Source organism: Podarcis liolepis, assembly GCF_965112155.1.
Source record: "Podarcis liolepis genome assembly, chromosome: 9".
NCBI lineage: Eukaryota > Metazoa > Chordata > Lepidosauria > Squamata > Lacertidae > Podarcis > Podarcis liolepis.
Window position 1 is genome coordinate 16,123,881 of NC_139564.1, and position 14,289 is coordinate 16,138,169.

General features: G+C 45.5%; 1 protein-coding gene across 3 annotated transcripts in view; it reads left to right on the forward strand.

Annotated features, from left to right (window-relative positions):
• Nucleotides 1–249: 249 nt before the first annotated feature.
• The window catches only part of LOC310685761 (E3 ISG15--protein ligase HERC5-like), a 44,562-nt gene continuing 30,522 nt past the window's right edge, over nucleotides 250–14,289 (forward strand). For 2 of the 3 annotated variants that reach the window (XM_083458639.1, XM_083458641.1), the window contains exons 1-7: nucleotides 250–1,505; nucleotides 4,092–4,224; nucleotides 4,433–4,509; nucleotides 6,444–6,665; nucleotides 8,973–9,064; nucleotides 10,502–10,632; nucleotides 13,838–13,971. In XM_083458639.1, coding sequence (XP_083314765.1) covers nucleotides 1,247–1,505; nucleotides 4,092–4,224; nucleotides 4,433–4,509; nucleotides 6,444–6,665; nucleotides 8,973–9,064; nucleotides 10,502–10,632; nucleotides 13,838–13,971 — 1,048 coding nt within the window. In that variant the 5' untranslated portion in view covers nucleotides 250–1,246. The remainder of the gene's footprint in view (nucleotides 1,506–4,091; nucleotides 4,225–4,432; nucleotides 4,510–6,443; nucleotides 6,666–8,972; nucleotides 9,065–10,501; nucleotides 10,633–13,837; nucleotides 13,972–14,289) is intronic. The other variant, XM_083458640.1, reaches the window with a different exon arrangement.

The window sequence follows — 14,289 nt, forward strand, 5'->3', positions numbered from 1 at the left end:
TGTTCAGAGACATTGCCTCTGACAGTGGAGGGGAGAACATACACATTTATTTATTTCATGAGAGTTGTATACTGCTTGGTTGTCATGAAACCTCAAATCAGTTTACAGAAAGAATAAAACAAAGGATCATAAAACGCTTAAAAACAGCCACCTAAAGCATTATAAATAATTAAAATCAACGATAAAAAAAACAAAGTTCATGTCAACATTCTACATGTCTGTGTCAAAAAGAGTATTTATGAACAGCGGTCCCCTTCTCAGATGCATGAACCTTGAGTTGCCATATACAAATGATTGAAAGTGGGTAGAGAGAATGTAAACAATGAGGTCAGAGAGAAATTTAAAAAGTATACAGACAGATAATTAGGAACTGGCAGTGTTCATTCACAAAACTGATTTTTGTTGATAACACAGACAACCTGGCATAAGTTGACCTGATTAACAAGCATGGCATGAATTTATAACAACCTTTGTCCCTGTTCGATTGACAAGGTGACAGCACTGAACCTCTTAATAAATCAAACTGTTGTTGTCTCCCTTTGAAGTTCCGCTGTATTGAAACAGGGCATATATTTCTTAAAAGGGCAAGGCATAACCTCAGTGACAATGCCACAGCAAGCAATGTTCATTTTTCTTACGGCATGCTTCTTTTGCGAAGAGCAGTGAGAGCCTGTTGGCACAGCCTTTACACATTCATTATACTGCATAAGCTTTTGTGAACTGCAATCCATAGATATATCTGATTGGGTGAACTGTTGTCCACAGACAGTTTTTACCTTAATAAATGTGCTAGTCTTTAAGCTGGTGACACCAGACTCTTGCTTGTTCTGTTGCAACAGGTTAACAGGGCTTCACTTCTGGGATTTGCAGAGAGAGAATCTTTCTCACTGTCAGCAGCAGCAGCAGCAGCAGCAACGGTTTCTGTTTCCTAGGAAGACCCGCCTCCTACTCTGTTTCGAAAGCAAATGAGTAAACAGAAACTAGAGAGAAACAGCTCTCTCTTTTTTTGGCTCCTTTCCCCAAAAAGTCTCACTCTTTGGCATTCCTTAGAGCAGAACTCGGGTGACAACTCAGAGATTGCTGACATCCTGAACACTTGTGCTCCTTTTGCATCTTTCAATTCTGGCCAAAGTCGGAAACATTTCTCTCTCTGGCAGAGACACAACAATGGTTTGCGTCCCAGAATAAAGGACTGGTGGTCCTAGTTCTGAGAGTGGACTGCCTGTGAGGAAAACCGGGAGAGAAGATGACAAGGAGGTCCAGAAGTCGCAAGCCCAGGACTGAGGTGGGCACCCGGTCGGACTTGCCTCATCCCTCACCCTTGCGATCCAAAGCCTTGCTGCTGTTCCCAGAGGCTGTCGGCTACCATCCCAGCCTTTGCAAGGAGGACCCTGGAACCATCCGCCAAGTCACCTGCAAACAAGGCTGCTTGGCTATAGTGAAGACGGACAGGACCGTCAGCGTTTATGACAGGGCAGAGGACGGAGGATGCCAGGGGGGTCTCAGTGAGTAGCTCATGACGTTTGGGAAAGTTGCTTTTCACAAAATAATAATACTAATAATACTAATTTATTATTTGTACCCCACCCATCTGGCTGGGCTTCCCCAGCTACTCTGGGCGGCTTCCAACAAAGATTAAAAATACATTTAAAAATGTGTGCATTAAGCGGAATTGCATGTACGCGTACATTTCGTACTAAAATGCTGGTGAATTTCCGTGAGGATTTTTAAAATAACAAATTGCAGTCTTATGTGGAGATTTAAGACTGGAAAAGTGTGTGGGGGGGGAGATGATAAACTGGCAGATTCTCTAATTGCTAAGGTGCTCTCTGCACTATGCATTTAAAAGCACATTTATACCACAACTTTCCCCCAAACAATGCTGAGGACTGTAGTTTAAGACCGCTGCAAGTTGATAAGAGACCCCCTCCACTTGGAGCTATAATTCCCAGCACAGTTAACAAACTACAGTTCCCAGGATTCTATGGGGGAAAGCTATGGCTGTTAAAGTGATATAAAAGTGTTTTAAATTTATGTTGAAGGATGTGACATCTCTTGAGCCAGTGTGGTATAGTGGTTAAGAGCGGTAGTCTCGTAATCTGGGGAACCGGGTTCATGTCTCCGCTCCTCCACATGCAGTTGCTGGGTGACCTTGGGCCAGTCACACTTCTCTGAAGTCTCTCAGGCTCACTCGCCTCACAGAGTGTTTGTTCTGGGGGAGGAAGGGAAAGGAGAATGTTAGCCACTTTGAGACTCCTTCAGATAGTGATAAAGCGGGATATCAAATCCAAACTCCTCTTCTTCTTCTTGGTCTCATTTGAAAGGAAACTCTCCAGTGATTTGCAGGCATCTGATGTACGTAGCCCTTCTTGGGTTTCTTTTTTTCCTTGACATCCTATCAACTCATTCCTGTCATCTGCAATATGAGGTTTACATCAGCACCAGTTTCACTTTCTATTCTGGAGTCACAGCAAATGTCCAGCTCATGTCATCATCCGCTGGCTTGTGCAAATAACGGTTGTTGTTTTTTACAAAAAGAGAAAGAAAGAGAGAGAGAGAGAGAGAGAGAGAGAGAACAGACTAGGCCTTTAGCTAGAACAGCCACAATGGAAATATAGGAAGCTTAAATTGTTTAAAGCTAATTGTATTGAATGTTAACAAAATAAAATTTAAGTTTTGTTTTTGTTTTTTAAATAAGGGCTTAATACTTATCAATTATCCTGGTGTCTTTCAATTCATTTTCCATATTGGAAGACAGGGTCAAATTCATGTCTGAATGGACAATAGAGAAAAAGTACTAGGAGCTGCAACATAATTTTGTGTGGTGTGCTTCTGTTCAGGTTTCCAGCCGCCTCGTTCTTTTTCTCTGCACACACCTCAATGTTAGTCAGTTCTGGGGTGTCCCCTCTTAGTTTTTTCCCCAAAGGGTTTTTTAAAAAAAAATTTAAAAAGGTACTTCTTCCCACTGTACATACTTCCCCACCTAATGCATAGATTATGCCATTTGTTTTGAGGGGGAAAGCACCAGACAGCAAGCAGTATTTGTCAAGGAACTGCAGGGTCAATATGGACTGAGGGTGACATCTTGTGAATGCTGTTTCAGAAAATAATAATACTAATAGCAATGGGAGATTTCTGGATGTGGAGCAAGTGGTAATGTGAACATATCCTTCGTCTTAGTGTTACCCATGTGGAACTGAGCAAGCACTCCCTGCGTAGTTAGAAGGTGGAATGATGGCAAAGACTATGAACATCCAGTTAAACTATGGAACTCATTGCCACAGGAGGCAGGGATGGCCACCCACATGGATGGCTTTAAAAGAGGATTGGACAAATTCACAGGGGACAAGGCTGTCAGGAGCTTGTCCTACACTCGAGTAGGACCCTGGCAGAGACACATGCCCGACTGGCGTGTTCCCTCCCTCCTGGTCGATCGTTCGGAAGCTTCAAAAGCTTTCTTCAGCCCAAACATCAGAGCGACCGATGCCAACAGACATCGGCACACTTAGGGATCCGCAGTCTTCGCAGCTTGCGTGACAGACCTCAGCAACTTAGCATTTTGGCTAATCTACTTTATTTACATATAGACACACACGGAGCACTGCAACATGGCTCCCTCTCTCTCTAGCATCAGACAGCAAAGAGAAAAAGAACAAAGGACAATAGTGCCACTTCACGGAACACAGTAACACAAACATCCGTCACTTCCCACTTTGTGGAGTCAACATATATACTGTCATGTGATAGACAACAATCCCATGACTGCAATCACGGAGCAGGAATTCTAACAAGGGCTGCCCATGACTACTAGCCAGGATGGCTATTCTCTGACTCCCCAATTGGAGGCAGTACTTCTTCTGAATATCATGTTCCTGGAAACTGCACGAAGGGAGGAGCGTTCTACTTGAGGGTTTCCCACAGGCATCTGGGAGGTCACTGTGAGTAAAGGATGCTGGACAGGCCAGTTGCCCTTCTTATGTTCTTATGTTTCCACATTGTCAGTCCTGCTGAACACCAGCCACCACTGGCGCTCCTTTAAGTGTGATTATGCATGAAAACAATTTCTGTGCTTATCTTGTTCGATCTTCCAGAGCGTATCAAGTTAACCAAGGGAGCCAAGGTAGATTTGCTAGACGGCGAAGCATCTCACCTGCTCATTCTCTCATCAGAAGGAAAACTTTCTGAGCACAGTATTGCATCCAGAGGTGCTCATTCAAAGCCCAGGTAGGAAACCTGATCTTGACTGACTGACTCGGGTGTTGTTGTTGTTGTTGTTTTGAAAGCAGCAGAATTATATTGGAAAATAATAATAATTCCTGTGTGATCCAGACATCTCAATAATGCATGTTTACACCTGAAATACTTGCTTGGATTATACATGAGAAATGTCATTATTTGATTGGCACTGTTTCTACTTGCTTTTTGAAAACAGGTTATTGAAAGAATTGGGAGACAAACGCATCGTCCAAATTGCATGTGGCGACCATCATTCCCTGGCATTATCAAAAGGTACTGAAAAATTCTCACACAGCTTCCTTGGGTGGTTTTTTTTTTGGAACATATATACCCTGCCTTTCCGTTCCAGCTGGCGTGCCCCAGGTAGCTCACATCAACTTATCAAAGCCATCAGCTAAAAGAAATTAAATCCTTGAAACAGACGAGGCATGTGGCTAAAGAAGAAAATCAGTTGCAAGCACAGGAAGCACAGGCATCTGGTTGGCCACTGTGAGAACAGGATGCTGGACCAGATGGGCTTGATCCTGCAGGCTGTTCTTATGTTCTAGGAGCCCGGACATCAACAAATCATACCCTGATCAGGCCAAAGGGCTGCTGCAGATTTTGATGTGGGAAATCATTAATCCCAGCTATTCCTTGTGAGCTGCGTTCTGAATGGTACACTGTTTCCATAAAATTCTGTGTAGTGGGGGCACATCGTGACCTCTCAGTTTCACCTTCCTTGGGGGGAAAACATGTTTCCCAGAGATCCTTGGAGGAGGGGGTGAGATAGACATAGGAGGGGGCAAGTGGGTGGGCTTGTATCTCCCCCTAGCAACTAGCTGTTCCTCTGTTCCTCTCTGCCCCATAAAGGTAAAGGGACCCCCGACCATTAGGTCCAATCGTGACCAACTCTGGGGTTACGGCGCTCATCTTGCTTTATTGGCCAAGGGAGCCGGCATACAACTTCCGGGTCATGTGGCCAGCATGACTAAGCTGCTTCTGGCAAACCAGAGCAGCGCACAGAAATGCCGTTTACCTTCCCGCCGGAGTGGTCCCTATTTATCTACTTGCACCTTGATGTGCTTCCAAACTGCTAGGTTGGCAGGAGCAGGGATTCAAACAGCCGACGTTCCAATCAGCAAGTCCTAGGCTCTGTGGTTTAACCCACAGCGCCACCCGAGGGCCAAACCAGATGTTACATTAGCACATGTAAGTGCAGGGTCCCTACTCGGATTGGTAAGAAAGTGTAAAGTCAGTGGGTCATTAACCCATTGTCCCCCTCCCTCCTAGGCTTCTTCTGATTTGGATTGAGGGTCCAGCCCCTAAAATTTGCACAGGGGAAAAAACTCCCCCCCATTCTATTTTTTTACAAAAAGAGGTACTGGAACTCACCATGAACATCTCCAACATACTCTCAGAATGGCAATGGCACTCACCTGAGAGGTGCCGGAACTGAGTTCTGGCTGGGGGGAAAAGCCCTGGTTTTCCCTACCCCACGCAAATTGCAGGTACAGAGCCCCCAATCTGGATCAGGACCAAGGAGGGTGGGTATGTTAAAGGGTTAAAGCCCGCCACTGCTGCCACCGCCCAGCATTTAAAGGCATAGATCCATAACTAAAATGATGTGCAATTTGGCCCTGAGATCAACTGGTGTGGACCTTAGTCACTAGGTAGGGTTTAGTGGGTGTATATATGCCCAGTGCTTTTTTCGGGGGGGGGGGCGCGCAGGGGTATGCATACCCCTAAACATTTTGTGAATCTAAGTTTGGCCTCATTAAGGGGCAGTATTTCAATACGAGTAGGAAAATGAGAGTACCACTAAATGTTTTTTTAGGGGGGGGGAACCTCTGTATATGCCATCTCAGAGATCTAGAGTGGCCCAGACCACTTCCAGCTTTTGAGGCCCTAGCTATAGTAAAAACTGAAAATGCTGACCCCAAAAACCAGTGTGTGTGTGTGTGTGTGTGTCAAATGATTAATGATTTTTCCAGTCTCATTCTATGCAGATGCATTACTTTGCAGCTCTAAGGTGAGAGTGTTTTGCCCTGGTGCTCATATAAGCACATTGCAAAGCTTACCGAATGCCAAAAAATGAACAATTTGATGCCCTTCTGAGCCTGAGGCCCAAGACAAATGGTGCTCCTCCACCTCCCCGCCCCAATTGTCCCATTATATATATAATGGCAAATACATCTGTTGTACTTCCTTTTGTATGTTGGGTTAAGGAGGAGAGCTCTTTGCCTGGGGTCAGAACGACTACGGCCAGGTTGCAGCGGGAAGGGAGATCAACGCTGTTAAGGAACCACGACTTGTGTGGGAGCTCGGAGGCATCCCTTTGGCCAAGATTGCAGCTGGATCTGCTCACAGCGTGGCCCTCTCTGTGTTTGGAACTGTCTATTCTTGGGGAAAGAATGCTTTTGGACAGCTGGGCCTTGGAGACACAGAAGGTAAGGAAATGTGCTATCCATGTGGTTGAATCTGAGGAATATTTACGAAATGCTGGGCTTATATGGCTAGGGCCCAGGCTACCTGGAAGACCACATCTCCCTACTGGTGTTTCTCAAACTTGGGCCCCCAGCTGTTGTTGGACTACAATTCCCATCGTCTCAGTGGTCAGGGATGATGGGAGTTGTAGTCCAACAACAGAGGGGGACCCAAGTTTTAGCAACACTGCTACAAGCCTACCTGGATGTTAAGATCTTTGGGTGAGCCCCTTCTCCCAGTCCCGTCAACATCAGAAGCCCGGTTGGTAGTGACACAAGAAGGAGACTTTACTGTGGCTGCTCCCAGATTGTGGAATTCTCTCCTCCGAGAAGCTTGACTGGCTCCCTCTTTGTTGTCCTTCTTCCAAGAGGTTAAGAGCCCATTCAGATGTAGCCATTTGAAAACTAAGGTGCAGGTGATTCTGATGACCAGGCTGCTGTGAGGGCAAAGTGTACTTCAATGCTGTGTTTTAGCCAAGAGTCAGATTCCATAACAACTCATTCCCATAGCTGGAATAAAAGCTTCATTTGCCTATATATACAAAATGGGATTCCTTGAGAAATGGTTTATTTGCATTCTATATTTGGAGAACGAAATGCATACCTGAAAACTAAGCTGAGTCTTAAAAGCACAGAGGAATGATGCACTAGCTCAGGGGTCTGCAACCTGCGGCTCCGGAGCCACATGTGGCTCTTTTACATCTTTGCTGCGGCTCCGGGGCAGATACTAGCGAGGGGAGGAGGCGCATTGTGCGCCCCGACACTCCTCACTGTGGCGGGCGCTGTACTGGCTGTGACGTTGCATGGGGGCGGTGCGTGCGTTAGTCACGCACCGTCCCGACGTCACCTTCCCGCCCGCTGTCAGATCGTGGCTCCGGAGATATATTTGTTTTAAATGTCGCAATGGTTTTGCGGCTCCCAGTTGTTGTTTTTTCTTCGGAAACGGGTCCAAGTGGCTCTTTTTGTCTTAAAGGTTGCAGACCCCTGCACTAGCTCTTACTGTTCCTTTGTTTAGTGCAGTTAGATAGCTGAGGGCTTATCGACACTTACCTTTCCTCTGTGCTTTAAATCTCCATGTCTGAGAGCTCTTGTTGCTTTTGCTCCAGAGCCTTCCCTATGAAAAACTGCTTTTTAAAAACCACTGAAGTGGAGCAAATGGCAGTCCGCGGGAAATCGAAATCTCTGCTTGTTGCTCTTCAGCATTAAAGAGCAGGGGTGTTTTTGTGGGGAAAGCTCCAGGACAGGGGGAAAAGAGCACTTAGACATGGAGTTTTAAGACTAATGGCTAGCAAAACTGTAGCAAAGCTATAGTACTGCGCCACCACGTGGCAAAACCTGAAATCTCCTTAAACCTGAATTCTGAAAGTTATTGCAGAAATCCACAGCATCTCCAGGGCTCCAGGGAGCAGAACCAGAGAAATATGCCTAAGATCTCTCTTGGCTGCTATGAGCCACAAAAGACAGGCTAGGTGGGCCAGTGACCCGTTTCGTATACATTCATACCTTGGAAGTAGAACGGAATCCGTTCCGGAAGTCCATTTGGCTTCCAAAACGTTTGGAAACCAAAGTGTGGCTTCTGATTAGCTGCAAGAAGCTCGATGGATGTTCGGCTAAAAAAAAATAGTTTGCAAACCGGAACAGTCACTTCCAGGTTTGCGGCGTTTGGGAGCGAAACCATTCAAGAGCTAAGCTGTTTGAAAACCAAGGTACGACTGTATATGCATATAGCTATTTATTTGTTTAACGTATTTGTATCTCACTTTTCTCCCAAGACAGCTTGCAATGTTTAAAAACATCTTTATGAATACGAAGTAATGAAACATTTTTCTTTAAAAGCAGGGAGGAGAGTTTTTTCAGCTCAAGGGCCACATTTCATTTTGGGAAACTCCTGGGGGCTGCTTGCCAGTGTTAGGTGGGTGGAGCAATGTACAGGACTTAACATTTGTGCAGTCGGCCACATTCCATGCATGCAAAAGTCAAGAGGTGTCTACACACAGACCCACACAGACTGTTCCATCCCACATTCAGTCAGACTGCATTATCACAGTCCAAGGCCACATTCCCACCAAGCAAAAGCACCTGAGGGAGTAGAGTCCAAGCTACCAGACTTGAGTGAAGGTGTGGCCTGAAGAGAAGCAGGTGTGGTCTGAGGAACATCCCAAGGGCTGGACAAGAGAGGCCTGAGGAACGTGAGGTTCTCCAATCCTCTTTGAAAGGATCTCTTGACGCCCTCTCAAACTGGTTCCATTTCACTTTTTGTTCCTATTTCAGACAGATGCTCCCCTACAATCGTGAAGGCCTTAGAGCATGAGAAGACAATGTTTGTTTCGTGTGGCGGGGAGCATACTGCCGTTCTCTCGAAGGTTTGCCTAGTTGCCGTTGTTTTAATTTAATAATAATAATAATAATATAATAATAATAATAATAATAATAATAATAATAATAATAATAATAATAATAATTTATTATTTATACCCCACCCATCTGGCTGGGTCCCCCCAGCCACTCTGGGCAGCTTCCAACAAAACACTAAAATACAATAACCTATTAAACATTAAAAGCTTCCCTAAACAGGGCTGCCTTTAGATGTCTTCTAAAGGTTTGGTAGTTATTTTTCTCTTTGACATCTGGTGGGAGGGCGTTCCACAGGGCGGGCGCCACTACTGAGAAGGCCCTCTGCCTGGTTCCCTGTAACTTGGCTTCTCGCAGCAAGGGAACCACCAGAAGGCCCTCGGCGCTGGACCTCAGTTTAGTTTTGCTATCTCCTTTACACTCGCTCTCTGAATCATCTCTGAGAGGTTACCTTAAAAAATAAAAAATAAAATTAGAAGATGTTTGTGGCACATCTTTGAGAGAAGAAAGGGCTAAGGAATAAACCCTACACAAATCTGGATTGGAGTCCCTAAGATAGTTGGATGGTGCCTTGCACATCTCCTTGTGGCAACACCTGCAGCCAAGCTAGTGCCAAACGTATTGCTGTGCTTTCCTTTGGACCACATCAACCTGTCATCTGGGCAACCCAGGGCCTCCATAGACAGCGCCCAGACTTGTGCCCTAGTGCTGCTAACACAGCAATTGGACTACACCAGGAGTGGTGTAGTGGTTAAGAGCAGTAGTCTCATAATCTGGTGAACTGGGTTTGCATCCCTGCTCCACATGCAGGTGCTGGGTGACCTTGGGCCAGTCACACTTCTCTGAAGTCTCTCAGCCTCACTCACCTCACAGAGTGTTTGTTGTGGGGGAGGAAGGGAAAGGAGAATGTTAGCCATTTTGAGACTCCTTCGGATAGTGATAACTAAAGGGTAAAGAGACCCCTGACCATTAGGTCCAGTTGTAACCAACTCTGGGGTTGCGGCACTCATCTCGCTTTATTGGCCGAGGGAGCCAGCCAGCTTCTGGGTCATGTGGCCAGCATGACCAGCGAACCAGAGCAGCGCACGGAAACGCCGTTTACCTTCCTGCCGGAGTGGTACCTGCTTATCTACTTGCACTTTGACATGCTTTCGAACTGCTAGGTTGGCAGGAGCAGGGACTGAGCAACGGGAGCTCACCCCGTCGTGGGGATTCGAACCGCTGACCTTCTGATCAGCAAGTCCTAGGCTATGTGGTTTAACCCACAGCGCCACCTGCGTCCCAAGATAGTGATAAAGTGGGATATCAAATCCAAACTCCTCTTCTTCATTATCCAACTGCCTTGCCCACCTTCATAGAAAACTTTCTTATCCCCAGCTTTGTAAACAAGATATGTTTATGCTGATGCATCTCACTTCTCTCTCTCTCTATCTATCTCTCCCACCAAGGATGGATTAGTCTGCACCTTTGGAGATGGCAGCTGTGGACAGCTTGGCCACAACTCTAGGCACAACGAGCTGTTACCACGACTTGTAGCTGAGCTGTTTGGTGCTCAGGTGTCTCAGGTGGCCTGCGGAAGGTATGGCACATTTTATGGAGATAATGTTCTATCAGCTGCGGTCAGGCAAAGGCTTCTCTGCCATCCAATGTCGTAAAGTGTCTTACCTGGGAGACCCGAGTTCGAATTCCTAGTCCATCATGAAGATCACTGGGTGAACCCAGGCCAACCACCTTCTTTCAGCCCAACCTACCTCTCAGGGTTGTTGTGATGAAGAGGGAGAAAAAGGGAGGCACAGAGAACCATGTATGCCACCTTTGAGCTCCTTTCTGGAAACATAGGATATAAACGTAATAATAAATAATATGAATGACAAGTATGCCAGTTTCTAAAAAGGCATACCCCAGGATTCCTAGGGATCTGCAAGCAACGATTCTCTGCGTACTGGGTCCACAACCAGAGGGATAAATTCTGGGCAATTCCAGGTGGGGTATTCACAAAACAGCCTATAATCCTCCTGGCCTAGGAAATCAGGTGGCACCAGAGAGCCTATCTGATGCCACTGACTGATATAAATCTGTCAGGCTGTGCATATGTTGCTGGCTTAAAATGCAGCTAGGATGTTATTTTTCTCAATTCAGATTGAAGCTAGTTTGGGTTAGAAATGCATCAAAACACAGTATTTCATTTAAAAAAACTACCCAAAGGGTAGATATGAATTGTGGCGAAAATCATATGCATATCACTTCCCAAACCAGTGGTGGGAGCACATTGGATGCAGAGGAAACAGGAGTGTCCACACAGCCCTAGTCTGGGTCAGTGCTGGATATCCGTATAAGCTAAACAAGCTATAGCTTAGCGCCCCACTCTCTTGGGGGGCTCCCAAAAAAATTAAAGGGAAAAAAACCCTGGATGTACATTTTCCAAAATATAAGATAAAAAAAACCCCAAATAAAATAAAACCTACATACAGCAACAGTGTTTTGTGTTGTGCAGGCTCCTGTGATGTAAGTAATGGGGCCCGCCTGCTCCCTAAACTATCACTGGTTTGCTCATTTCTCTATATAGGGTGCCTACATTCTGCATGGACTGGCTGCATGGCAACATGTAGCATGCAGCTGCAGACTGCAGTGCAGCACAGTTGAATGTAGGTCAAGCTGTTGTACCTGTTACCTAATATTAAAGAGTGCTTGTAGACTGATGATCAGGCAGCATAGACTAAGGGTATGAGTCTTATGCCTACTGATTGATTTCATGCAATACATAATTTATTTATTTTGATCTCATTGTAAAATTACTTTAGGAAAAAAATATTCATCTTTATTATTTAGTAGGCCTATATAATTATTTACTAGTACAGTTCCCTATTACCTCCACTTGCTACTATAATACTATAGATAAATATTATAATTATGTTAAATATTTTACACCCACTATTAATACTCTTCTTCTTAATTGTATTTCAGTTCAACCATTACTTTGATAAAATACATATTTTGTAATGTGCTAATGACTTTAGATACCAAAAATTAGCATATAGCATATATCCAACACAAAAAACAGCGACAATTTGTTGTTGACAACGGACAGCTGGACATATAAAGGGCCCCATTACCTTCAGTAGCTTAGGGCCTCATCAAACCTAAATCCAGCCCTGGTCTGGACAATGTGTTGCTGAGGTCAGAGTTTCTCTCTGTACCACCACACTAGTGGCCTTCAGCTTGCTTGACTTTCTAATAATAATAATAATAATAATAATAATAATAATAATAATAATAATTTATATCCTGCCCATCTGGCTGGGCTTCCCCAGCCACTCTGGGCGGCTTCCAACAAAATATTAAAATAAAGTAATGCATCAAACATTAAAAGCTTCCCTAAACAGGCCTGCCTTCAGATGTCTTCTAAAAGTCTGGTTGTTGTTGTTCTCTTTGACATTTGGGGGGAGTGCGTTCCACAGGGCAGGTGCCACTTCCGAGAAGGCCCTCTGCCTGGTTCCCTGTAACTTGGCTTCTCGCAGTGAGGGAACCGCCAGAAGGCCCTTGGCGCTGGATCTCAGTGTCCGGGTAGAATGATGGGGGTGGAGACGCTCCTTTAGATATACTGGACAGAGGCCGTTTAGGGCTTTAAAGGTCAGCACCAACACTTTGAATTGTACTTGGAAACGTACTGGGAGCCAATATAGGTCTTTCAAGACCGGTGTTATGTGGTCTTGGCGGCCGCTCCCAGTCACCAGACTAGCATTCTGGATTAATTGTAGTTTCCGGGTCACCTTCAAAGGTAGCCCCACGTAGAGCTCATTGCAGTAGTCCAAGCGAGAGATAACCAGAGCATGCACCACTCTGGCGAGACAGTCTGCGGACAGATAGGGTCGCAGCCTGCGTACCAGATGGAGCTGATAAACAGCTGCCCTGGACACAGAATTGACCTGCGCCTCCATGGACAGCTGTGAGTCCAGAATGACTCCCAGGCTGCACACCTGGTCCTTCAGGGGCACAGTTACCCCATTCAGGACCAGGGAGTCCTCCACACCCACCCACCTCCTGTCCCCCAAAAACAGTACTTCTGTCTTGTCAGGATTCAACCTCAATCTGTTAGCTGCCATCCATCCTCCAACCACCTCTAGACACTCACACAGGACCTTCACCACCTTCACTGGTTCTGATTTGAAAGAGAGGTGGAGCTGCCTCAAAGTCTCACCCAAACTGCAGAGCACCCCTACAGATGCCAATTTGTGTTTGGCAAATTTTAAAAATGAGATTCCTGTGTGGAGTTTTTGAAATAAGCTGGGTGGTTATTGAGGAGTGGTGGAGGAACATGAGGCATTAATTCAGGGTGGGGGAAGCTCAGCCCCATGTGTGGGGCAGTATGCAGTGTTTGGCCCCCAATCAGGAATTGCTACCAATAAAAAATGACTGCACCCAAAGCAAAGGTAGTGGGAAAATTAAAAGCAACTGCTGGGTTCAACTTGAGTCAGTGGCACTTCTGCACATAATCTGTTAAGTTGTCGGTGAACATATCAGACGACACAGCGATTCTTCAAACAGCTCTTGTTTATTCACAGGCCAGAACAGAACTGAACTGAAGGGTTCAGCCAGCCTGCTTATATAGAGCTCCACTAGAACACAACAGTAACCATTTTCTGTAACTATCCAATCACTGAATGTCACTTTCAATCCCTTATTTGCATATGTGGACCTGAGTGATAACTATCTACAGTATCTCCCTGCTGGCCCAGGGTGAGAACTTCAGTACATAACATACTCAACTTTAATTCTGTGAACAGGTGGCATACTCTTGTCTACATCGCGGACCTGGGGGAAATCTACTCATTTGGATCTGGAGCAGAAGGGCAGCTTGGACAGGAAGGGAAATGTGACCGACTGATACCTCTTCCTATTGGCAGAGAATTCAACAGGGGTAAATCATGCTTATTGTTTCCTTAAGCAGAACTTTGTGTCCTTGTGCAAATTAAGGAAATTCCAAATTTAAGAACCATCTGTAAGGTAAAGGTAAAGGGACCCCTGACCATTAGGTCCAGTCGTGACCGACTCTGGGGTTGTGGCGCTCATCTCGCTTTATTGGCTGAGGGAGCCGGCGTACAGCTTCCGGGTCATGTGGTCAGCATGACTAAGCCGCTTCTAGCGAACCAGAGTAACGCATGGAAACACCGTTTACCTTCCCGCTGGAGTGGTACCTATTTATCTACTTGCACTTTGATGTGCTTTCGAACTGCTT